We start from the raw sequence: 27,326 nt of genomic DNA, 5'->3' as shown, positions 1-27,326 counted from the left end.
ATATAATAACTATTACATTTCCTGATGCATTTTTAGCTCTACCATGCTTGTCTTTTTTACAGGTGGATCAAAAACCACATGAAAGCTGCCAAGAATGTTTCCTTTCTTTGTTCCTTTACGTTAATAAATGATGAAAAATCTTTTTACAACAAACTACCAAGGCTGTTATCATCTTGATGATAGTCTGCTGTCATGAAAAAAGTTAGAAGCTGATAAACAAGAACTAGTAAGTTGAACAGTAATGTGGAGCATCTCATTTGTTTTACTCTTATGTTGCTCATATTTACCAGGCAAGCCAATGAGAGTCAAAATGGGGAATTTATGAGAAGAAACTATGTGAACATCTTTCTGTTGCATGACATTAACACTTACATGGAGGACATGAACTTGCATGTTGGGTTTTTTTTTTTTTTCATTACCTGTTAAAAAACAAAATGACCATGAGGGCTTTGGCAGTGGAGTCTGTATTTACATATACGCCATACTGCCCTGTGTGAAGATGTTAGTAGGCTTCCAGTGAATCATCCCAAAATAAGCTCTGCACGTCCAGCATGGTCGCCAGCTCCAAAATATGCTTCTGTAGAAGGCTGCTCTCCACTGTGTCCTGTTTGGGGAGCTCTGGATAGGATTCCGGGAAACTCTGAGATTCCTGCAAGCACACAAACATCCAAATTGTGTTTTAGCTACCTGACAAAAATACTTTGGTGGTCACTGAAGGGTTCTCACTCTGAAGTGAGAATCAAAGGTTTAAGCGTTAAGAAGAGCTTCCTTCATTTACGAGAAATTTAAAAAATACATGATTTAAATAGCATTTAAACACAATGAGAAGGTTAAAAAATTATTGTATGCAGGTAAACTATTATAAAATTTAAAAAAAATAGCAGTTTATTTTGAAACTCATCTGTTATTCTCATTTATTAATATTATTTATTATTGCCCCCATAATAACATAAGTGTTTTTTATTGAGTTACTCGATGGAATAATTAATATTAAAATATTGATTATTAAAATAATCAATAACTGTCAACCTGTAATAATCTGGGGACTTTAGTGGGTTCATTTACTGAGTATTTGCTGACATGACATGACCTCCTGATGATGCATAAATACGACTTACTGCAAGTGCTTAAGAAACACTGGTTTGTGGAAATGCATGGTGCATTTTTGGCATATAAACTTAAACAATGTGGCTCCTTGAGGAAAGCAGACTTACCCGAAAGAGTTTATGCAGTCTCAGTGCAGCGGAGCAGAACACAAAGCGGATCAACAGCAGCCGCAGGAACTCGTCACCAAAGAACTGCAAAAAGGCTTGATCTGCATTAAACAATGTGTAAATAAGTCGATCAACAGAAGACGAATGCATCACAATTTATTTCAGTGCAGCCTTAAATCCACCATAGATTTAAACTTCTCAAGAAAGAGAGAAGTTTATTTTCATGGAGGGACCTACAAAGCTCACCTGATGGTCACAAATACAGTACACATGGGTCGTCACAGTAACCCTTTCATAGTCCATGCTAATCTCCATAACATACCTATGGTCCGCGATCGTGTTAGCATCTGCCCAATGTCACGGTACACTTTGCGAAGGAATTCTTGAGCTCTTTCCCAAAGACCTCGTTGCACACTGTTTAAGCCACACACGGAGGAGAAAGCCAAGAGCGGACTGTAGAGGAACAGAGTGAAGAGACTCCCACGCTGAGACTGATCTAAACAGGTGAAGCAGAGACATTGTAAACTGAAAGGAAATTCGATGCCTGAAAAGCTTCCACTGAAAGCAGCATCTTTACCAAACATAAAAATACTGGTAGATACCAATGACACCCATGTTAAATGTGGATTAATCAGCTGCTACAAACAGTCCAGAATTTACTTTTGTCTAACTAACATTAGACTAAAAGCCTCTTTCTCTTTCAACCAAAACACTCAGACAGCGGAGCCACAGAGAGGAAGTTAGGCAAACAGACGAAGATGGAGTTCGTTTAGGTCTTCTGGTTAAAGGAGTGTGGTTCTGCAGTGACACCCACCTTGTACACTCTTGGGATATACCGTAGGTGATAGTAGGCACACCAGGGGCTGGCCAAATAGATTTGTAAAATTCTAATAAAACAAAGACAGAAACAAGCATTTTAATTATGGAAATATACTTACAAACAACAGTGGCACGTTTGATATATCTGCTGTGGACACTAGTGACATTTTTATCTTGAAGATAGATTGAGGGACATCCATACAAAAGCTGAACGTCTGACACAAACTTGTGCTGTGTGATGTGAACAGAGGTGAGCATCTTCTCAATTCATAAATATTTCGACTTTGGCAAAAAATTAGCTTCACATTTGGTCAGGAAACCCATGAGCAGATTCTCTCATACACCTTCATTCTCAGCATCCCTCTCTCCCCTTTAACAGTAATATCCCCTACATTTTAATTCCCTACTCTTACCTCGACCCCCCTCGTCTAAAACTAAGAAACGCTGAAATATTAATTTAAATTTATGTATGTAAATCTACGTAAGATGAGACAAGATGTTCATTACTAAAATGTAACAAATGAATAACTAAAAAACTATTCAAATGTGATTAAAGTGTGGCACATTGAGCTATGCTTTATGAATGATGCACGCACCATGACAACCACTTCAATAACAGTTCAAATCTAAAATAACAAAACAACAAGTTATGCAGCCATTTTTTTTCCCGCTTATCTGAAGTCGGCTCGTGGAGGGAGGAGCAGAGAAGTCCTGCCTCCACGATCCGCCACCTCCTCCAACTTATCCTGGGAAACATTGAGCCATCTCTCCAAGTGTGTCCCAGGTATACACTGGGGCCTCCTCCTAGTAGGACGTGCCCGTCTGAACACCTTGTCAAGGAGGCGACAGCTTTAGCCGTCACCCTATCGCTAAGAGAGAGGCCATCGACCTTTTGGAGCACCAATTAAAATGTAACAATTAGATTAAACCACTAGTAACTCTGGTACTGACTAGTGACAACAGTGTTGATTAGTCTGCTAGGACACAATATGTGCACATCCCTGGAAACTCATGAATATTCGCCCCTAACATTCTACAAAAGGAATACAATTTATAAAGGTTGATTATTTTCTCTTGCCGTCTTGGTCCAACTGCTCTCACTTTCCCCCCCATCTCTACATAAAAGTCAAGTTTAATCCTACAGCTACATATGGCCTCAACCTGCATCAATAAGGTTGCCCTACATTTTAGAGTCTTGCATTAGGAGAATACGCAGTCTATGAGAGAATTCCAGCTGAGGTGTCTTTATATTGCACCACAAAGCAACTTTTTTGCCAAAGAACCGGAGAATTACTGATCTTTTCATATTGGACAACACAAGCTTTTGTCAATTCACCTCTTTCCAAAAGACTGTGGATGTAAACTTCACGTTGCATTTTGTTTGAACACACTAGTAGTGACGCAATGTGGCGGTATCCACACAGATAAAACTATTCTCAACTTTGAGGCGAGTACTTGTTACTAATGGAGTGAAGAAAACTATTAATTGACATAAGATAGGGTGTTTGTTCATGCAATTTATGAAGGAGGCATGAGAAAGACCTAACAAACATTTTCAGTTACAGGTTTCAAGTTGGCCCTGTCATCATAACTTGCACATCCCCTGAATTAGAGGATCTCCCATGCAACCATATGTCCACTAGTGTTCAGCTGCCAACTACAAGGTGATGCGTAGTGAGCGAATTTCTTTTTATGCTGATTGGGCTTAAGTTGTGTTGTGAGGTGAGAAAAGATTCCCTCATCACATTTTTCCCTCCATTTGCCCATCAACAATTCCTCACCATTTAAACGTCTCTGAAATGGAAGGTCTTCACCTACATACCTTGTAGGCCGTGCTGTTTGAAGAATCCACAATGACAAAAAGAGGCTTCCGGGTGAAAGGGAATAAGTCTCCTGGATGAAGGCTGCAATATGCCAAGCAAATGTAACTCAGCAAACCCTCAGTGAGGTTCTGCACTTTTCAAGTAACATAGATAGATTCTTAGTAAGCTCTGTCACACATTATGACTTATGTAAACATATTTAGAGTCAGGCTTTCAGCACGAAAGCCTGAAAGTCATTTACTTATTAGTAAAAGTAATAGGTAAAATCACTTCCTCTGATTTTGGTTTAGATGCTGTCAACTGAATAAACAAAGCAAAGTTAGAAGTATTGCTAGGAAATTCTCACCAATGCATTTCCTTCTGGGCCTGATTCCTCTTCTGCACCGTCTCTCCATTCACCACATCTCGATTTGTATTCGTGAGAACTCCTCCAAAATCATATGGTCCTGTGGGAAAGGGTTAGACGCTTCTTTGGTGTAACTTGAAAAGACTGTATCGGTCATAAATATGCATTGGTAATGCTTGGTAGAAGCCACTGTCCACAACATCTTCAACCACCTGAGGTACAAATTCAACAGCATTCCAAGAGAGGCTAAGTATACTGAGTCTGAACGGACCTTGTTCTGCATTAGGGATGAGACTTGAGAACCGGTTCCCAGTAGTTCAATTTCTTTTAATTGTTAGTGTGCTTGCCTATTGATCCTGCTTAACGGTTTCATTTGCACTTGCTGTAAACAGCTGATTTCAGTTGTATATTGTTAAATGGTAATTATAAGACAATGCATTTCAGGTCATTTTAAAGTGAAATGCAAAAGTAATGTAACGAGTAGTGTAACAAATTACTTTCTCCTGGGAGTAATTAAGTAATGCACAATTTTACTTTTAATTGTAATAAACTTTAAATAATGACTCCCAACCCCGATCATAACAGAGGGGAAATACCTATATGTCTTTGATATACTGCTGAGCAATGGAGGTGACTCTCAAAACTGAGCCAATGGGGACTCAATGAGAATTGATAAGGAACCGAATAGTTAAATGAAGTTGAAAACGGAATCAGCTAAATTCTTATCAATTCCCATCCATATTCTAGATCCCCTTTGATGTGGCGGCAAAGTGATTGGTGCCTGGTGTGGTGGTAATCCATGAAGGGAGCCATCAAGCTGAAAAAGGAGTCCTGCTGGGCTTGATTAGCCTGTAACACATTGGAGGCAGTTGATGTCAGCAGGCCAAGCAGAGCAAACTGTGGTGTGGGAGCGGTGAAGCCATGGAAAAAGATTTTTGGATGGACAAACCGTGAGGCGACTCAGGAGGGAACTATAGGGGCATCGTACTCCTCAGCCTTCCTGGGAAGGTCTATGCCAAAGGAAAGGAGAGTTTGTCCGTTAATTGAACCCAAGATTCAGGAGGAACAATGCGAGTTTTGTTCTGTGTCTGGGAACACTGAACCAGGACGTTATCCTCTCGAGGATATTCGAGTGTCTGTGGGAGTTTGCACAGCCAGTCTCCATGTGTTTTTTGGACTTGGAGAAGGCATTTGACTATAACCCTATGGTACCCTATAGGGGGTGCTGTGTGAGTCAGGGTGTTCAGCCCATTGTTATGAGGAATCCAGTCCCTTGGTCTGTATTGCCGGCAATAAGTTTGACTTGTTTCTATTGGGTGCTGGACTCTCTCAGGGCTGCCCTTTGTCACGATTCTGTTCAGACTTTTTATGGGCAGAATATTGAGGTGTGGCCAAGTGGTGAAAGGCTTCCAGCTTGGTGACCTCAGAATTTCAGCTATGCTTTTTGTGCACGATGTGTTCACAATTGAGGAAAGAGGGGAGCAGGAGATCGACAGACAGATTGGAGCCGCAGCTGCAGTGATGCAGACATTATACCGGTACATGATGAAGAGAGAGGTGGACATGAAAGAGAAGCTGCGGATTTACCAGTTAATGAAGCCAAAGCTGAACCATGGACACAAGCAAAAGAACGAGATTGGGAGTAGAATCAGGGGAAATTAGCTTTCTCCAAAAGGTGGCTGGAGTCTCCATAGGTGAGGAGTTCAGCCATCTGAGAGAGACTCAGATTAGAGCTGCTACTCCCCGAAAAGAGCCAGTTGAAGTGGCTCGGCTATCTGACAAGGACGCCTCCTGGATGCCTTATGGTTAAAGTGTTCTGCGTATGTCCTACTCGGAGAATGCCCTGGGGTAGAACCAGTAGGACACACTGGAGAGATTATACATCTCGGCGGGTCTAGGAAACCCCGAATAAATTGCAGGTGGTGGCTGGGGAGAAAAGAATCTGGGCTTCTCTGCTCACACTGCTGCCCCTGCGACCCAGCCCCCGATAAGCAGAAGAAAATGGAAGGCAGGACACGAGTGCTGCAAACATGCCTACTATAACAAAAAACTCTTGAAATGGCAGTGTTGCATTTGCTGTTGTCTCTAATTTATTGTTATTAGTTACATCCATGACTTTGCTTGAATGTTTTTTAAAAACTTTACATCAGATAAAACCTGGAAGCCTGTCTCACGAACCAGACATTTTTGACTTTTTCAAGACATTTCATCAGATTTCTTTCACGTATTTTCACTTTTACTTCCTACCACAAACATGTGCTAACAGCTGTAATGACATTACTGATCTCCACTCCGAATCGGTCTATTATCGTATTCAGAAATTCCATGAAATTACAGACAAAAAAAACAAAACAAAAAAAGAAAAACATACCCTCATAATCTGAATGCCCAGTAGGGAAGACTCCAGTAGCTGACAGGTAGATGAGCAGAACACTGTTAGCAGGTAGCTCCTGGAAATAAAAGTGGTAAGATAAAAAAATTAAGTCACAAATTCAAGTATTTCATTTTACTATAACTACTAATCTTAAATAATTTACAGCGCATGATAACCGAAAAACTCCATTCAATTCAGTTGAAATTATATAGCGCCAATTCACAACCACGTCTGTCTGAGTATGATAATACAAGCTTGGCACACCCATTTTTTAGACAGTTTCTCCCATTCTTCTTTGTAGAACCTTTCGAGCTCAGGTTGGACAGGAAGGGTTGGGGCAAAGACATTTTCAGATCTTTTCAGAGACGTTCAATCGGGTTCAGGTCTAGGCTCTGGCTGGGCCGTGACTCCTTTGTTATCGTGACTGTGCGTAGGGTCGCTGTCCTGTTGGAAGATGAGCCTTCACCCCAGACCAGGGTCCAGAGTGCTCTAGAGCACATTACCATCCAAGATATCTATGTACATTGCTACAATCATCTTGCCTTCAAGTCAGACTAGTCTCCCAGTTGCTGGTGCCAAAAACATCCCCGTACCATGATGCTGCCACAACCATGATTCTCTACAGGTATGGTAATGACCAAGTGCTGAACAGTACCTGGTTTCCTCCAGACATGATACTCAGGCCAAAGAGTTCAATCTTTGCTTCATCAGAACAGAAAATATTGTATCTCATGGCCTAAAAGGCACCTGAAGGACTCCAGGTGGGTTGTCATGTGCCTTTTCTGAGGAAAGGCTTCCATCCAGCCACGTTACCACACAGGCCTTAATAGTTGAGTGCTGCAGAAATGATTGTGCTTCTGCAAGGTTATTCTCTCTCCACAGAGCAATGTTGGAGCTCTGTCAGAGTGAGCATAGGGTTCTTGGTCACCTCCTCAACTAAGGTTCTTCTACCCCGAATGCCAGGAAGCCACAATTAGGAAGAGTTCAGGTGGTTCCAAACTTTTTCTATTTGTGAGTGATAGAGGCCACTTTGCTCATTGGGACGTTCAATGCTGCAGATATTTTTCTGCACACTTTCTCAGATCTGTACCTCGATACCATCCTAACTCAGAGGTCTACAAATGATTCCTCACACTCCATGGATTTGTTTGGGCTCTGACATCAATCATGCCCAATCCAATCCCACCGATTTACCTGATTTACTGACTTGAGTGGATATATATATGTTCCCTTTATGAGCTTAACTTGAAAACAATGCCCAGATAGCAGTGGAAAGAAGTGAGGATATAAATATTAACAATGCAAATAATGTAAATATATAATACATCTTGGAGATAAAAATCTCAACTTATTGAATATTTATTGAGGAAACCTGCGATCATACTGACCTTAAAAGAGGCAGACAAGAAAGTAAAAAGCTGGCTGAAGGTTGGCTTATACAGCAAATACTTGTGAGGGTTTTCTCTCTTCGCTGGCTTTTCGTTGGGTTCCTGTGGAGAAACATCACACAAAACATTGCATGTGTAAAGAAAAGATTGTAAAACCTTATGTAAATGCAAGTGAAATCAAAAGGCTTCTAGGCCCGGGGCTGAGGCACACTGCTGTGTGTACAGGTGTATTATGTGGTTTTATGATCCCTATACATTATAAATGTATAAGCCATTTGTGCATTTATACATGTGGTACAGTAATAGTATCTTCATTAACAGACAAGCAGATTGGGATTGGACAGTAAATGTGTTCTTGTGCAAATCTATACAGTTTATACAGAGGAACAGTTTGTGCTGTGGATAAATCCTATCAGAGACTCACGCGATGGACATGCGTCAACCAGCATGCAGCCTGTTTCAGTTGCTCCTGTATTTTTAATCCATACTTTAAACTTTTTCCTTACTGTCTTTGTCTTTTACTTATTATTGTAGCATGTTAGTTTGTTTTCAATAGTTTTCTCTCAAACATGTGGGTTGAGAAAGTTTTTCTTCTCCTTGTTGCCGCAGAACTATTACTTTCATTGAGGAATGGGATTGCGGCATGGCAGTTACACACCACACGCTCTGTGGCTGAAATGGATGCAGAGGTGGGGGACAGAAGAGCACGAGGGAGACCGTAATACAGTGGAGGCTTCAAGCAATGAAGAGCTTTAAGCTGAGTCTCCCATGTAGTATAATGGGGAATGTTAGGTCGCTAGCAAACAAGCTGCATGAGCCAACAGCACTTGCCTGGAGTCAGAGAAGCCTGATGTGCTTCACTGAGTCATGGATTAACCAGGATATTCCAGATGACAATGCATCTGTGGAAGGCTTCCATACTGTTTGGGCCAACATGGACAAGTGGTAAAGCAGGAAGGAGGGGGGCTTGCCCATTATTACCACTACACGATGTGCCTGACACTCACCATCGTTCCTTGCTTGGAGGTCTGTGTGGCCAGGTTTACTGGTTCCCTCTCCAAAGCTTGAAGCATGCGGAACATATCTATGGTTAACTCACTGAACTTCACCTAAAATAAATGACAAAACAATATTAATATATCAAGTTACTGTTTCAGCCTTCATTGTGGTTTGAAAAATTATTCAAAGTCACACACAAACACAATTGTTTGCCATACACAGAAAAATGAGAGCCCTCAAAGATAAATCAGTGCTGCAGTTATAATGAAAATGAAACAAAAACAACTACTGGTTATATTGTAATCTTCTCCTACAAAGTTTGACAAATATTTTAGTTTTTTGGGTCATAACAGCCAGGAGTGAGCAGTGCAAATACTATCAGCACTTCAGAAACTGAATGTTAGTGTAAACTGCACAGAAAGCAGAAAAAGATCAGATCAGAGGCCCAGAGAGAGGACGTATATGAAATAATAAAATAATCCATCCATCCATATTACTTGAGAGTCAATGTCTCAAGTTTTCTCTGAAAAGAGTTGCAGCAATTGTGGAAATAGAAATATATTGCTTTTCTAGTCTTAGTACCCAGTTAAGGCACTTTAGATTACAAATAACATTTAACTAGAACATGCATGCAGTATCCAAAGGAAACCACAAAGGTACATTGAGGAACATGCAACTTCTACATCGAAAGACCCCAGCCAGGTTTCAAGCCTTCTTGCTGTGAGGCAACAGTGCCGATCATTGCACCACCATGCTGCTCATGCTGATGTGTGTTAAGTTTGAGAAACCATGAATCAGATTTAGTGGGTTAGAACCTGGTTGTTACTGTTGCCGATGATTAGTGCGTCAGCAAGGATGAGCTGCCCAACCACCATGCCTTGTTCCAGTGGAGGCACACTTCCCTCCTGCAGCCGATTGCTGATGGTGACGACAGAATTGTTGTCGTTCAGAACTACCACAGGATCTGCCTGTTACAGACAAACAATTGAAGAAGAGCAGTTGAAGAAATAGTGCGGATCCAGTATATCACCCAGCAGGCAAGAGGAAGAACAGAGACTTCTCTGTTTACCTGTATGTGCACAAACATGACAATTATAATATAATGAATAAATTACTAACATAATGAAATAACATCAAACAGTATTAGGCTTGGATGGTTATTTACCTCTATAAAAGCTGCCACTTCCTGCAGAACCAGGTTCCACTCCAACTGGTCCTCTGTGTTGAAACGCTGTGTGTAGTCTTCAATTTCCTCAGATAACTCCTGCAGATGGCAGATAGGCAGGAAGAGCAATAAGAGGTGTCATGAAAAAAAACGAACAGTTTTGAATTTTTACACAATCATAAAAGTAAATCGTGAACAAAATTCATGAAGTAGACTACCTCATTCACATTTACAGGGAGAAAAAACCCAAAATATTAGCACAGTTCAATACAATATCTGCAGCTCCTTAGATCTAGAAAATATTCTAACGTTAAAAAAAAAAGAGAGAACCTAAAAGAGAGATTTGCAAAACCTGTTAATGGTACCTCAACATGTACAAAGTGTTGATCTTTGACAACACGAGCAACATACCCAATAATGATAACATACTTTCTATTACAAATTAAGAAAATACACTTCTCAGCAAAAACAATAAAACCACTGACAGGTGAATGAATTTACATTGATTGCTGTGTTTTGACTTGTTTAATTGAGAAAGATAAGGCTTAACATAAGAAAACTTGGCTTATGGTATTCATGTAGATACTACTCCGACTTGCACAACCTACCTAAACATTTTGAAGACCATGCACAACCCTCTTGATGCGAGTGGCCTCATTACTAACTACTAAGCTATTAGTCCAAAACCAAGACACTTACCTTTTCCTCCTCACCCAATTCAGCTTAATATTAAGGGGGATTTTTTTTAAGCATTATAATACAGCATCTTCAACTTTGAAGGTATTGAGTGGACTGTAGACAGGTACTACACTTGGCAAATTATAGTTTCGACTATTACAAAATGGTTTTCCCTTATAGGTACACTTTGACTGTTTCTTCCTTTATTTAGCTGTTTTTGGCCCCTTTTTTTACTCTATAACATGCCTTTCGTTCTAGTATTAGTAGTCGATATACACATTAATACAAAGTTATCACTTTGTAATTATAGTCATGTGAATGTACCTCATTATTAAAACTGTTACCTAATGACTGAAACCCTGCATACCAAGCTGTAATATAAAGTACTAACAATATGGCTTCCATACCTTCACCAAAACTTTGACAAGGTCCATCTTGTTTAAAAGTAAACAGACGACTATGTAGCGAGCATAATAACGAAGCTTCTTCACTACTAATTCAGGCCTGATGAAAGACAAGAAAAGACAATATGAGCGGGCAAACACAAACAAATCAACATAAAGCACTATCACAGTTGAAGCAGTGTTTATTAAATTGACTGGAGCCACCAAATGGTTCACCCTGTGTTTCTTAAGACTCCAATAAACATTTTTGTCTTTTCAACAAATATTTGATGTAAATATCTACACTCTGGGAGCGTGAAAAGAGAAATTTTGCTCATTTTTGGGAAAAAAAGACATCAGATCGTGCACACTCACATAAAAAGGCGAGTTTCACACATAATATGACTCTTACACACTTAAATGATCCCCAAGAGTGCAGTCCAGTCCGCTCAGACACATTATCAAATAATGATTAAATGGAGATAAAAATCTATAAAGAATGTTATACACTTAAAAATGTAACAGTACAAGAACAAATAGCACAAGAGCTTAATGCTGCAGAAATTCATTAATCTTGGGATTTAGCATAACGAGCAAAAAATTAGACATTTTAATTCCAGTTAATTATTTCAACGCTGAGGGAAATCTTGGTGCTGCTGTTTATATCAAATGTGATAGCTGCACGTTAGAGCTCTGAAAGCTTAAACTGGATCATTTTAAACATTCTAGGTTACTAGTAGCTGCAGTTCCAACTGTGTAAAAGAGACTTGGCAGCAGATTATAATAAATTATAACATTTATATATTTACAGCTGGGCAACAACTTGCACATTTGAGACATGTTTGCCCAGCGGGGAACCTAAATTGCGCTTAAAACATGGTGCAAATAAAAAAAAAATCAGTGAAATGTGGAGGTTCCAGACGACTAAACTGAAACATAACCTACTCCTAGTAGGTTATGCCTGGAGCATAAGTCACCATGGTGACCCAGCCAGGTAATAAGAAAGCCACTTTCACACATAGTTGACAAAGTAGTACACCTCTCTGAATCAGCAATCATACTAACTTCATTGGGAGTTTTTTCGTAGTATGATCTCATTTCTTAATAAGGTAAATTTAAACAGGCTTATTATACATAACGTTTAAAGACATCTTACAAAAACTGCAACTTACACTACTTTAACAAAAAATATCTGGAGCTTACCTGTCCTCTTTGTTGACCTGAAAGTAGTAGGAGCGCTGACGAATGGCTGAGTAGAATGAAAAGGCCTCATTCAGGTAACTTGTTTCTGAGGTACGAAGGCTGTCAACAAAGAGGAATACATATTTCAAATTTGCATCTTTTTAAACAAATCTGCAAGTGGTGATTGATAAATTGAACGAATGCAGCAGCATTCATTTGCTTTTCTGTGTTTAGTTTTGACACCAGGGACAATGAGCTGAGCTGTTTGCGGCTACCTGAGAGCTCTCAAAGTTTCATAACATACCAGATCTAACATGTATTCACTGTTTTACTTCAATGATAAAACAAACAAACAAACAAAAAAACATAAAGATGTGAAAACTGGACTAATGTGATCTCTTTTCTATCGTCTTACAGTAGAGCTGTCTAGAGATTCTTTGCTCTAAACCTTTTCTAGTTGGAATTTCCACAAACCACTGATTTCTGTTTTTCCCCTAATTTTTAATTTGGATTACATTCTCTAAAGCACTTCCTGAGTTCTGTGTTTGAACAGCTCTACATAAATAAACATTGCTTGCTTGCAGTTAAGTAATGCAATATTTAAAGTTATAATGACTAGAATACTCAAAGTAGTAACAAGAAGTGGATAAATATGGGCACTTCCATTGTGGTGACAGACTAGCTTTTTCAGATGTAGTTGCCACTGAATTAAATTATCATTATTATTTTTTTAAGGAGTGCATTTAAGGAGTTTTGTGGGCTGTAAAAACAGTGTTTGGACGTTTCCTGCTTATGCAGAAGTGGCTAATTTCATCATGCCCAACACTTTGCCAGTTCTTTTTTTTTCCCTTAACGGTTGCTGGAAAAAACCTTCTAGGTGCAGTAGGGATGGGAAAGATTTCAGTTTGTGTGCAGGAGGAGTAAAATAGTGGTGCAGGCTGCGGCGTGTATAAGGACATAATTTTTTGTTTTTATTGCACAAAAAGAAAATTGCGCGATGGTAAAGTGGAGACTGCATCCAATACAGTAACATCTGCATTGTGCTGCTAACAAAACTTCAGATCTTTGCAAGCGCCTGCACAGACAGCATGCTATCGCTAAGCCAGCCAAGAACAATAATTCTATGTTAGTGTTTGATATTTTAGTGTACTGTCGTTTTCTCAAAGAATGTACGTGATGCTGAAATAAAATCAGTGGCAAGTCTTCATGAAAACGGTAAAATATACTGTCGTCTTCCACCATCTGAGTTAGGGAAGGTATGCTGATACTAAACAGACATGGAATTTTCGGGACCCTATGTTGGGACCCCAATAAGCAGTCCACTTCATTCAAAAGGCAACAACACATGTATCCTACCTGATGACTACCCTATCCTTAGTCAAATTAATAATGCTGCAAAACATTGATACATGACTCAGGAGGCCCTGTCACTTACTAGTAGTGGTAATAAAGCTGTCCAATTTTGGATGCAACTTCACCAATCTGCCATCTCTTCAGTCCATACCGACTGTCCAGAACCTGCCTGTCAGTAAGTATACAAAGATGTCAAACTTAACATTGAGACAGTGATAAAACCAACCCTTAGAAAGAAAAAAGAACATTCTTCATTCAAGTATTTAAACGGTACAAGAAAAAAATAACCTGTGTTGTTGCTGGAATTTCCATAGCTTAGTGTAGACGTCAAAGGTCCGCCCAAAGTAGGACTGCCACTGCTTGTGTCCATATTGAGGAAGGTCTCTGCAGCAAAAGACGGCATAAAAGAGGAAAGAGAAGGCAAGAAAAGCACACAAAAAATTCAACTGATTGTGCTCAGCCTTTCAAACAAACTCCAATAAAAAGAACAGTGAAAACATTTGTGAAACAGAGTTGTTAGCACTCTTGGTGCTTTTTGTGACCCCAGTTACTTTTTTTTGTTCAAGGAAAAGCGATGACCTTTTTGTTCCATTACATGCAACACACATTATACAAATTTGTACAGAAATGGGGCGTCTTTTTACCCAGAGCTCAGTAATTATTTGAAAACTATTTTTTCAATTGCAACGATGCCTTCCAGTGACCGGTTTTTGAGAAAAGTGATTATTAAGCCACATTTAGTGTTGCAAAGATGCTCTCTGTTTGTCTTGAGTTTTACATCCAGCATATCCCTTCCTGAAAGCTCAAGGATATCTCACATGTTCAGCTTACAATTATCCTTGTCTTATCACTCGAAGGCCACACACACCGGGCAGCTTAAAGCCTTACCTTAAAATGTTAATGAATGCTATTAATTCGATTTTCCTTTCTTCATGCTCCAATATTCAACCAGTAAAATGTGCTAAACAGCTTTTTAAAGCAGGTTAACAATTACAGTAAATAAAATGACACCATGCTGCACATTGTTATTAGCTATGGTTAATTTTCAAACCTTTTCAAGCTTTTAAATTTTCAAGGTAAACTTAAAATACACTTTTTATTCTCATAAAACCACCATGCACTAAAGACAGAAAACTACAATAAATGCACATTAACTGAGACAAAACCCTACATGGATAGCATACATAATTAGTGTATTCTGATACACACATATGAGAATATATTGATGGTATTAAATTTGATCCTAGCTGATCTCTTCTTACAATGCTCACACGCCAACATTACTACAGTGAATGGTGAACAACCAAAATTAAACTGGATGTTTAACAATAGTGCTTCATATTTCAACAATACTCTGAATTTGTGCGCCCTCTAAATCCTAACTTTGACCTGATGACCCGCTCCCTCTGTCAATGATTCAAATGTGACCAAAAGGCAGCGTCAGCCCTGACTAATGCATCACAAACCCAGTGCGTCACTCTCATCTCAGAACAAAACAAGCAGAAGGCACCAGGGTACAAAAGGATGGCTGGCTGATTATCTAGCTCATAAGACGCTTTCACAATACTTCACTCATAATTTTTAAACATACAATATGATTATTGTATGAGTATTGCAATAACATATACTGAGATTTATCACCTTTTCTAAAAAATAATAATAAAATAAATTATGTCCTAAAAGTTAATCTGTTTTATCCAGTAAGATGAAGTTATGATGGGCATTATTGTAAGAGCCAGGAAGCAGGCACTTTCAGTCCTGCCTGTCTGTAAAATTAACAGAAAGTATTAATTTACCAGGATAACACAATAACTTGTGTCTGAAAAGTATTATGTTTCTCTTTTCATCTTAAAGTCCCAGATTTAAGCTGAAATAAAAATCATTCTATTAGCAACTAGACATAAACAGTGGCAGCCTACCTTACCAACCTTGATCAATAACAAAAATATGGTGCCAAGCCACCAGAAACACAGAAAAACAAACAGTAGGGCTAGAATGTTTTAGAGATTTCCCAACTTCCAGCCATTAACCACAATCGCTAGATCCCTGGCTGTACGAGACTGCATGCCAAAGATCCTTGGGCAAGATACAAACCCCAAGTTGCTCTCCGGTGCAACGACTGGAGTGAGCATGTCTCTTTTCACACCTTTCAGTCTTTAACTTATTAATGGGATGCTTTTGCAGACTGTGAGTACATTTGAAAATAGCAAAATGAAGCACCAACATCGGTCATGGCTTTGGTTTATATCTGTGTCAGTTTTTCATTCAGCAGAACAGAGTCACTAAGAGCTAGGCTTCAAAAGGCAATATGAGCTAAAATTTTACTATTGGAAAAGTAAATGCAAGTTAACTTCGAAACTTTTCATAAAAACTGGGAGTACCCAACATATCCATGTCAGTCGGGGGCCTGGCCCCATTTTGTACTCAATTTCTTAGTGTCAGTTCTGGCCAGCTTGGCTTATATCAAATGGCAGGTTTACCAACTCAGCAGGAAAACTCCTGCTACTCCAGATGGCCAGTCTCTGTTTATTCAACAGTTTTTCTGAAGCTTTCTGAAGCTGTGATAGCCACTCTAACAATATCGCAAGAAACAAATCCAAAAGAAATGTGACTAGGAATGCATCTGAGGACTAGATTAAGTGTAAACTACAATATCTTGCTTCGTGTATGACAAAAAGAAAACAAGCAACCTTAATTAAGAACCAAGTAAGGCCAAGGCTTCAGTCAGGGTGATTTGTGTAGTTGCCATTTTTTGAATTGTTGTGAGCAGCATGACCCTTGTCAGTTTTTTGTTGGTTTTTTTTTTTTTTACAACTCCAACAGCAAACTCTAATCTTAGAATCTTTTCTAGATGTAAGGAATTGTGTACAAAAGACAAAAGTGTAAAAAAACCAAAGAGCTTCTACGCTTAAGCGCTTTAAAGCTTTGCTGTATTGATGACAGCTTTGTACATGCTTGGCAACATCTTAACATTCAGCTTCTCACCCAGAATGGGTAGTGTTATTGATAAAATTTCTTCCTTTCTTATTGTGTGTTCAGACCCAACACAAATGGCACTTTTAGATCCAATAAAGGACTAGATGTTACAATCCCAGTCTACAGCATAAAATCCTCTTCTGTTGTTACATTGTATTTATATTAAGTCACATCGAAACAAACAAACAAACCACAGTAACAATTTTGCAAATAAAAAGCGTGAGTAGTTACTTTTGCTGTGATTTTATGCACGGGACAAAGTAACAGTAACTTTATTAAGATGTGGATTGCCGTCTAATTGGGTCTGCCTGTTTTGGACATATTAATTTGTCCTCCTTTTAGTAGATTGCCTAACTCATGCCTGAAATGAACAGGCTACTTCTATGCTTATAAATAAATTACTTAGTGAAAAATCTAGGACCAGTACTGCTTCTTGATCTCAGGAGTTCTGCTCAGAGTGTGAGGGACACTTCTTTTTCCTTCTGTAACATTCAGTAAGCTGCAGCAAGTAAATGGTAAATGGCCTGTATTTATATAGCGCCTAACTAGTCCCTAAGGACCCCAAAGCGCTTTACATATCCAGTCATCCACCCATTCACACACACATTCACACATTCACACACTGGTGATGGTAAGCTACATTGTAGCCACAGCCACCCTGGGGCGCACTGACAGAGGCGAGGCTGCCGGACACTGGCGCCACCGGGCCCTCAGAAACATCATAGAGACATCATGTTGCTTCTAGCTTTCTCTCTAAGTGATCATCTCACTTGTAAAATGTAAATAAAAGCGCAGTTGGTATCTTTGATTTATGTCCGTGATCATTCTGTCAGCTGACATTGCGGACGAGAAGAAGCAGCATAACAAGAAGGTGGAACATAAAATGCAATTGGGGCAAACTCCAACAACGGGTGGAAATGAATCCACTAAAATGGCTTGCACTCTATAGCAATCACAATTAGTTTCTAAAGAGTGTAAATAGGTCAGCAATGCTCAGCTGATAACTGCTTCAGTTATAAAATGTTTCAAACTTCAAATCAGGAAAGTACGACAAATAGCCATAAGTGGCATGAGTTAGTTAATTGTGTTGATGCATAAATGTTGCCCATCCCGTTTCCAAGATATACGTTTATAAGAAAGATATTAAAGATTGGAGATCGCTAGTGATTATGTCAACATTAGCCATGGCTCTCACTCTAGATGAATCACAGAGATTATATCTCTTAAAACGGGAACCTTCATTCATTTTTTCAGCAGAAGACTAATAGCAAAGACATACAGGAAAGCGCCTAAAGGACATCCCTGTTTCACCCCACTGGAAACATTAAAAGGTTCACTCAAAAAGCCATTTACTTTTACTTACACAATGGACTTTTATGAAAATTCACATATGTCTATATCACTGTCTACAAGTAGGAATGTGAAACATAAACGCTTTCTTTTGATGCAAACCTATATAAAGAAGCCTGTGTCATTGCCAGTATATACAATTTCTCTTAAAGTTATCTCACATCTGAAGACTACAAGTCTATTTTTATCAATAATGACACACACATCATTAACTCCATTCATTAGAATTTTAGCTAATATTTTATAATCCACATTCCTTATAGATTGCTGCCTGTAATTATTTAAATTTTGATTTGATTTTGATTTTATTGATTAGCATTCAAATTCAAATCTCAGTGAAAACAGTGAAAAAAAAAAACAAACAAACAGTGAAAACAGAACAAAAATCTACCATAAAGAAAGAAAGCATGAGACAAGGCTAATCAAAAGGTATTGGCTGAAGCATTTGCTTATTACGCCAACCCTTTTCACAAAATATCTTTTTGTATGCAGCTCCTGTACACAGGGCTTGAAGAAAATAATAAAACAAAGCAAAAACCAAACAAACAAACAAACAAAAAAAACAAAAAACAAAAAAACAACTTTCCACCTTAGATAAGTAACTACATCAAAGCAAAAGAATCAAGAGGTTGTTTTTTTTCCTCCTTTTTGCTCTTTTCATTCTTGATTTATATATTTTTCTATTACTCTATTTTTAAACATGTTTTTAAACAAGGAAAATGAACCACACCTTTTTAAATCACTGTCATAACTATTCCACAGGTTAACTCCTCTAACAGAAACACATCTCTGCTTTATATTTGTCCTTATCTTGTTTTTTTTAAAGAAATCTGTTCCCCTTAAGTCATATTGACTCTCTCTGACTTTGAACAGCTTCTGAGTACTGGGGCAAAGCAAGTTATTTTGTGCTTTATACATTATCTGTGCCATTTTATATTCAACTAAATCATAAAATTTCAGGGTATTCAGATTAATAAACAAAATGTTAGTTGGTTCTATATAGTTTGATTGGTTTATAATTCTTATAGCTTTTTTTTGTAACTTGAAAATATGAAGAGTGTTCGTTTTATATGCATTACCCCATATCTCCAGACAGTAAGTCATATATGGAAGCAACAGAGTACAATAAAGTGTGTATAATGTTTTTTTGTTCAGGACATGCTTTGTTTTATAGAGAATAGCAATGGTTTTTGACATTTTTGTTTTCACGTGGTTTATATGAGACTTCCAACTCAGCTTATCATCAATTATCACTCCAAGAAATTTATTTTCGTACACTCTTTCAATTTCAATTCCATTAACCCTTATTTTAGATACATTTTTCATTTGTCTAGTGCCAAAAATAATCAATTTTGTTTTCTTTATATTTAATGATAACTTATTTACATCAAACCAGTTTTTTAATATATTTAACTCCTTTTCTGCTGTAGTCAGAAGCTGTTCTAAGTTTTTACCTGAGCAGTACAGAGTGGTATCATCAGCAAACAATACACATTTTAACAGTTTGGAAACACTACATATGTCATTTATATATAATATAAATAATTTAGGGCCCAGAACACAGCCCTGAGGAACACCACAAGTTACCTTCAACTGCTTAGATTTTACATTATTGAATTCGACATATTGATATCTTTCATCCAGGTAACTTTTCATCCACTTGTATGCTATCCCTCTTATGCCATATCTCTCTAGTTTATTCATTAATATAGAATGATCAATTGTATCAAACGCCTTTTTTAAGTCTATAAAAACACCAACAGTATATTCCTTATTATCTATTGCATTAGATATCCCTTCAACAAGTTCCATCACTGCCATTGAAGTGGACCTTTTCACTCTAAAGCCATATTGGTTATCACTTAGGAGATTATGCTTCTCAATATATTTATCAAGTCTATTAACAAATAACTTTTCTAAAATTTTTGAGAACTGTGGGAGTAGTGATATTGGCCTATAATTGGTAAACTGACATCTCTCTCCGTTTTTATGGATTGGAATAACTTTTGCTATTTTCATTTGTGAGGGAAACACACCAGTTTGAAAGGACAGATTACAAATGTATGCGAAAGGTTGCACTATATATTCTATAATACTTTTAACTAATATCATGTCAATACCAAAACAGTCAGTGGACTTTTTATTTTTTAAATGTCTTCACAATGTTAATTATTTCTCTATGAGTTGCAGCACCAATAAACATGGAGGACACATTCTGAGTAATATGTTTATTCAGGTCGTTATTATTTCTTGACTCTGGAATTTCTTTTGCTAAATTAAAGCCAACATTTACAAAGAAATCATTAAATTCATTTGCAATGTCTTTAGTTTTATCAAGCACAATATCTTTATCTTTTTTAAAATAATCTGGATAATTCTTATTTTTTGAGCCCTTTTTGATTATAAATCACAATCATCGCCATTTTTATGAAATAAACACACGACTATCCATCTTACTCGTGTGTAACACAGGTCTATCCATTCCTGCCATTACTCAATCTGAATGAAGCCATGAAGAACATTACCAAAAAGGCGACATTCACAGATTACTGAAGCCACCAATGTGGCACATTCCAGGTCGTGTCACAATCCTACTGTCCAAGATGATACTGGTATACATTTTTATGTGATTTAAAAAACAAAAAAGAAAAAGAAAGTCATATTACGATATGAATGAAATAGCAATGCAATAGGTGGAAACTGGTTTTAGCATTTGAACCAAAATGCATCATTTAGTACAACCAGGGTTTAAAGCATGTGAGGAGGTGACAACAGCAGCTGTAGATCTGCGACCCAAAAGGAAACAAAATATTCCACTGTGCAAAACAAAGGCAAGTGAGCCAGTGTTAGCAACTCTGCAATATACCACTGCTAAAACCGCCAGGAAGGTTTCTTCTTCAGCTGCTGTATGTTTGATTAAACACAGTGTTTGGGGTTTCGTGAGCACCAAAAATGTGTCTGTGAAGGAAAATCCTGAGTGTTCTACATTGAAATTTATGAAAAGTGTTGCTCAGAGTAAAAAGAACGAATATGTCTGTGAAGGTTCTCAGTCATCCAGGTCATCGTAGTCAAAGGAGCTTGCAAAGAAAAGCGTCTGGACTTCTTTAAGTTGCTCCCCACCATTTGACCTTAGAACTGAAGAAGCTTCTCGGATGAGAGGTGAAACGTCTTCAAGCAACTTAAAGAAGTCCAGACGCTTTTCTTTGCAAGCTCCTTTGACTAAAAAGAAAGAAGTTTAACTTCCCAGAGAAAGAGCTTTTTCAAACTTTTAAGAAAAGCAGAAAACCTTGGAGAATGCCAACAAAATGTTTCATATGCATGCATTTTATTCATTTTATCTGCCTGCAGAAGTTTCAGGATATCAGATTTTATGTTTAAAACACATTTGTTTTGACTAACGTGATATTCTGCTCATTTCATTCTTAGTTATAATTTAATAAATGAATGCAAGCACCCAAAAATGTTTATGGTTTACATTGTATTCATTTTTAAGCCATCAAATAACAAATTTACAAATTTACATGAGCTACACATCAATCCACCCCTCTAACAGACAGGGCACACCACTTCCTACACTGGTACCGAATGCTGCAGAATAATCCAGTGAAAACACACTCTTGAGGGGTATCTGTTCAATGCACTGTAAACCAATGTTAGAGTAGAAAACACAGTCCAGCAGACAGAAGAAAACAAAGTAAATTCCAACCAACCGTAGCCCATTGAAGAGTTGCTTGGACTTGTCCAGGAGATAGCAGAAGTCTGTGACAGTCTTCCTTTCACCTAATGGAATATCATCCTCAGTCTCAGCTCCAGTCATGACACTGACTTTTCACACCTGAATTTAAAGAGAAATACAGACCGTATACGGTCGATACTCTATAGACTGATGGTGATGGATTAAAGAAAACATTTCAGTTACAAAAAAATATTAGTACTCATTGAAACGGAAGGAAACTACATGAAAGTCAGCCAATCAGAACTTGTGACTGACTAAAGAGGAACAATTTAGACCGTTAAAATGAAGCAAAAGATTGTTGTTGTTTTTTTTGTCTTGATTTCCGGAGCAAATTCCTGATACTGTCTATCCTGTAACACTTACATCATGATTTAGTAAACTCCAGTTGTTTTTAAACATCTATAAATAAATTTGATTTGACTTGAAAATAATCTAGTCATATGTAACATGTTGATATGCATGGTTGTACTACTGAACAAACACTGATAATTGGAGTTATCCAAGCGTCTTACTGGTGCCCTACTTACTTATGAATAGAAATAAGAAACTATGGAGGAGGAAATGCATCACATGGTCACCCTTTTTTTAGGTTGACCTGGGATGTCCCATATTTCATTCTCACAGTGGCTGCAGTCTCCAGTTTGCTAAGGATGTACAATCAGGTCAAGGCAGCAGACAGCTAGGGCACAATGTTCAGCTAATGCTCTGCATGTTAAAATCATTTGCAGCTAATGACAATTTTACCGTGCTATAAACATGTCTGGCTATAGCCCCTAAGTTACTGTGCATGTGTGTGGCTCTACATCTGTTTGGCTTTTAAGTAATGTAAATCCATAATTTCAAACTGAAGAGTTAAAAAAGGAATTTTTTTATACATTGAAATTCAATATAAACCTCACCTTAACAGATTTTTCAGATTAATTAAGCACTGCCTAAAAGTATAATTTTCCTGTACTTGTGTGGGCATTTGATGCCATGACGGTGTATGTGGTGAGAAACGGCAATAGCAACAAACAAAGCCCTGTCACATTGAGTAGTTATGTATGTAGCTGCATGTCATGAAATACAGTTAACAGTCCATTAATCCTTTTCTGAGTGGGCGTGCCTGTGGGCGTGTCAGTGTTTGCAGTAGCAGAGTCGGGATGTTAACTGAACTGTTATGTATGATGGATTATACCAAGTTATTCCAGAATAGATACAATGACAGTAAAGGGCTATTCTAAGTGTTTCTACATTTCTAATATTATGATTTAGGGCTGGGCCATATTATACCGTTCACGGTAATACCGGTATAATGTTAGGCAACTATAGGAAAATGAAATATCGCGATAGAATGGGAGTAAAACGCGCATGCGCAGTGCCTTTGTTTTCATACGCACATGGCCGATTGTTGAGTGAAACAGATGAACCAGAATTGGTTTGTAAAAATGGTGAAACTTCCGTGATGTGGAACTGGTTTGGTGTTTGTCAGTCAGATACACAACAAAGCACATTTTTTTGCAGAACATGCAAGCGGCCGTCGTTATTGTCGTATTTGTCGGACTAAGATGCTCTTAAATCTGGAAGTAATCTGGGTCCTAAACTCTGTATGCTTCAGGTCAAACAACACTGCAGCATCACTTAGAGTTAAAAACTGTCTCAATTCTTTCATCTTTAATAAAACGATCAGCATTGCTGCTTTACCAGGTGTAACTATAAAGTTTAACTTCCAGGCATCCATGAAAACAAAAGTTATTACATTTAACGGAGTTAGAAGTTAGCAGGAAGCTATCGGAAGTTAGCTCGCTAGTTACCTAAGCATGATATAGCATGTTCAGACTGAGAGATTTCTGAAAAAATTCAAACGTACAGCTCTGCTATCACTTCCAACATAAATGAAGACAGGAAACTAAACAGCAGTGACGTTTGTAGGGTTACTGAAGTTGGGCTAGCTGGTATATAATGATGTGCTACGTGATCGCTAGCGACACAGCTATGTTAGCATAACATAAACAGTGAAGCTGGAGGACGAACACTAACACTTTTCCACTTATAAAAGTTAACGTGAAGGTTCCTCATGGCTAGAGACAAATGCAATCGCATGGCAGGATGCTGTAAACGGACCAAACTTCAGTCAGGAGAACAACTGAGATAATCCATCCACAACACGAGGTTAGTCATTAATATACTGCAACAACATGGGAATAGAGCAGCTGCCAGAGAATTCAACATTAATGAATCAATGGTACAGAAGTGGAGGAAGCAAGAAGAATGAGTTTAATAAAGTTTGATTTATCTGACTGCTTTGTTTCGCTTAATGTGCCTTATAATCCCGTGCACCTTATGGTCCGAAAAATACGTACTGCACACTGCAGTTTAATGTTGCAAAGCACCTCTTTTTAACTTCAGTGGATATTATACATGGTTATGCTCAGGATATGTCAGCCCATTTCTACTGGAAATGCCTTTTGGTTAAACTTTCAGCAAGGAATTTGCATTTGCACTGTTACATTTTTATAAAGCTTTTAATGTACATAAAAACCAGCTTCTTGTTTAAGTGAAAATAAATGGAAGGTTGTCTTTTTGCACTAGTAATGTTGTGGAGTTGTATTTTGTCTCGCATCAATTATATCGTCAGTTATATCGTTATCGCAAATTTTCAAATATATATCGTGATAAATATTTTTGGCCATATCGCCCTGCTCTATTATGATTACAGTTTAGTCCAATGCTAGATTAGCAAAGTCTAGAGTTAAGTGAGTTAGTGGGATGGTGACTATCACTGTGCGCAGGAAAACTTGTGAACGGAACTCAAGCTATCTTTACTTAACTTATGTAATGAAGTAAATGAGTGTAATGACGTGTCATTCCACGTCATTACACTCATTTACTTTGGGGTGCTGCTTATATTTTTATTTAAATAAATACGTTTAGGCTATGGTAAAAGTGAGGTTTTTCATGTAAAGATTTTTCAGAATATGCTGCGAACACTTCTGTCTTGTAAGTTAGAGTGCCCTAGCTGCTTCTTAAATAAGACATGCGAAGACGGCACCTTGGTTATTTTTGTATTGTCTAATTATTTCATGAAACTGATGTTCTTTGTATGAAGTGTGTGAAGCCTTATTTTACTTGTAGTACCTAAAACTTATGCTCAGTTTTAAATGAAGGCGAGAAGCTGTGAGAGAAGGTCTGCATGACAATCTCATGCTATACATCATGTGTACCATTGTTTTCTCTCGCTTTCCCTTGTGGCTTACTTATCATGTTAACAGCAGCAGAGTTGGTAAAAACCTGTCTCACCTGTGAACATCTCTTTGTTCCAAACCAACACAACATGCAGCACAAGTAGTATTTGTCACTATGTTTGGAAGAAAGATCTCCAAAAATAACAATCAAGTTTGGAGAATTTTTTTTAAAAAATTAGGTAAACTGAATACCAATATTATTATCACTGGTAGATGGGTGGCATTCATTTAAATCCAATTCAAATTTCTGTCTTTGCCGGTAAAAATCTGTATCAAAGAGCGTGATTGTGCTATGAGCTCTAATAACATAGCTCATTCCTGATATCTAACATCAGCATCATGAATAAAATCTCAACATAATAAGCATCTGGATATTAAAGATAACAGAGAATACCACATATATGCAGGTGACACTGAGTGCTGGCGGTTGCAGGGCTTTAACCGCCTCTGCTTGTGTAATTGCCATTTGTTCTTACCTGTGCAGCCGGCTAACGGTGACAAACTGTACTATCTTTCACAGAGATGCTTCTCAAAAATCACAGCGAAAGCCTCGACGAGCTCTACTGCTGAAGCGCGACTTTCCTGGCATCTCAGTGCGTGGAAGTGCCACCAGACCGGCTAACGAGTTCCCCCGCAGCGTTGATTGGACTGCTGTCTGTCCGAGCTTGAACGCTGCTCAAAGGCTGTGACAGGCGACGAGAAACAGAAGGCAGGGTGAGGACCGCCGCTGGCACTACTCCACTCCAACTGGCTAGCTATTTCCGGGTCAACTATTTCAAAATAAGAGCTTCACATCGTTACAGTTTTTAATAGCCAAAATTTTTACCAGTAGTAGTATGATCCTATGATTCCTTAATGCCATTTTAGATAATGATTACAAAATACTGGTGGCTCAAAGGTGGAGTGTTTCAATATTAACATTCAATTCAGGCTTAGGTGGCTGGCTTCAGGGTCACCTGATCCAGCCCAGCCCTAGTTGAAGAATCGTAAAAAGGAGTGGGGTTGTCTGTGTATTGAATCCAAACTGGGAGCTGTTTCCACAGAGGAGGGCCCTGAAAGCTGAAGGTTTTGCCTCGCATTCAACCTTTACATATCCAACAAACCACAAATAAAACTAGGGTGTCGTGGGGTGTAGTTTGTGGCTCTGTTCAGGGGAGGGGTGGAGCAGAGGATTCAGGGTGTGGTGACAGGGGAGGCTGGTTGGTGCCTAAAAGGCCCCGGGAAATGAATTTTCCAGGCGACTCATTACAACCCAATGGCCGGTCACATGGGATATGATAAAACTCTGGAGCAGATAATGGCCTGATTTTATTGGCCGGTCATCCTAGCGGATGTGCGCCAATGGTGCGCATTCTGCCTGGAGTTTCAGCTGGTTAACCAGCCAGCCATTCCAAAAGTGCCTTTGCACTCACTGACATTAATAGAGGTCCCTTTTGAGTGCATAGGTATGGTCCTCACTGGGCCATTTCACTGGAATGCATGGGAATAAGGCTTTGTACTAGTTGTGGTCGATTACGGTATCTCGAAGCAGTGCTGCTATGCACCATTTCTGCAATAAGTGTGGGTAGGGTTGCCAACCGTCCCTTAAAAAACGGAATCGTCCCGTATTTCGAAACAAAAGTACACGTCCCGTATTGAGCTAATAAGGGACGCACTTTGTCCCGTAATACAGTGAGAATCAAAAGTAGTCTATAAATGTTAATGGAATTAACGCTTTGTTTGAAAACATAATTCCCAGCCCCTCTCCTGATTTGTGACCAATGAGCTGACAGCACACTTATGACAATTCAGATTACCGCTCATCTCATTGGTCGAGGAAAGGTCGCTTACGGAGAAAATACCGGAAGACAACAGATGACCACAACAAGAAGCATGGCCAACAGGGAAACAAACGCCGACACTGCGGTGCAAGTCTCGGACGACAGTAAACCTAAAGCTGGGCAGACACTGTGCGATTTTTTCAGTCGCGTTATTCAGCTCCTGCTCAAACTGCACAATTGACTCGCAGGGGTTAGAAGTTGGTAGGTCACGATGCAGGTCTCACACTATACGGCCCGATGCTCTGATGCGACCTGAGTACTCACACTGTGCCTCCATAAAATGAAGGTTATAACAGAAAATCTGTCGCGCTCTCCCTCTGTCTTTCACTCACACAGACACACCACCACCACCATCAACTTTGCTAAATTGTTAATGAAAATCATTGATCAGGCAGCTGTGATTGAGCAGCAATGTAAATCCAACTATTTTCATGGTTGTTGTGGTCGTGATCATTTTGTGAGGCCACATCGAAAAGGCTCGGATGAGCTTTCCAAA

General features: G+C 38.6%; 1 protein-coding gene across 1 annotated transcript; it reads right to left on the bottom strand.

Moving 5' to 3' along the window:
• Positions 1–281: 281 nt before the first annotated feature.
• Positions 282–25,590, bottom strand: scai (suppressor of cancer cell invasion). The gene is made up of 17 exons (XM_085358639.1): positions 25,487–25,590; positions 21,761–21,885; positions 14,013–14,108; positions 13,807–13,893; positions 12,393–12,491; positions 11,214–11,310; positions 10,129–10,227; positions 9,779–9,931; positions 8,972–9,073; positions 7,965–8,066; positions 6,574–6,652; positions 4,203–4,302; positions 3,856–3,937; positions 2,029–2,101; positions 1,537–1,710; positions 1,215–1,315; positions 282–649 (listed from the first exon to the last, which is right to left on the bottom strand). The coding sequence occupies exons 2-17, from the start codon at positions 21,865–21,867 to the stop codon at positions 503–505; spliced, it is 1,698 nt and encodes a 565-aa protein (XP_085214765.1). The 5' UTR covers positions 21,868–21,885; positions 25,487–25,590; the 3' UTR covers positions 282–502.
• Between the last annotated feature and the right edge of the window lie 1,736 nt (positions 25,591–27,326).

Source organism: Diplotaxodon limnothrissa, linkage group LG7 (assembly GCF_057381915.1).
Source record: "Diplotaxodon limnothrissa isolate DT_005_m linkage group LG7, D_limnothrissa_male_GT1.1, whole genome shotgun sequence".
Classification (NCBI taxonomy): Eukaryota; Metazoa; Chordata; class Actinopteri; order Cichliformes; family Cichlidae; genus Diplotaxodon; species Diplotaxodon limnothrissa.
This window is presented reverse-complemented; position numbering and strand designations above follow the sequence as displayed.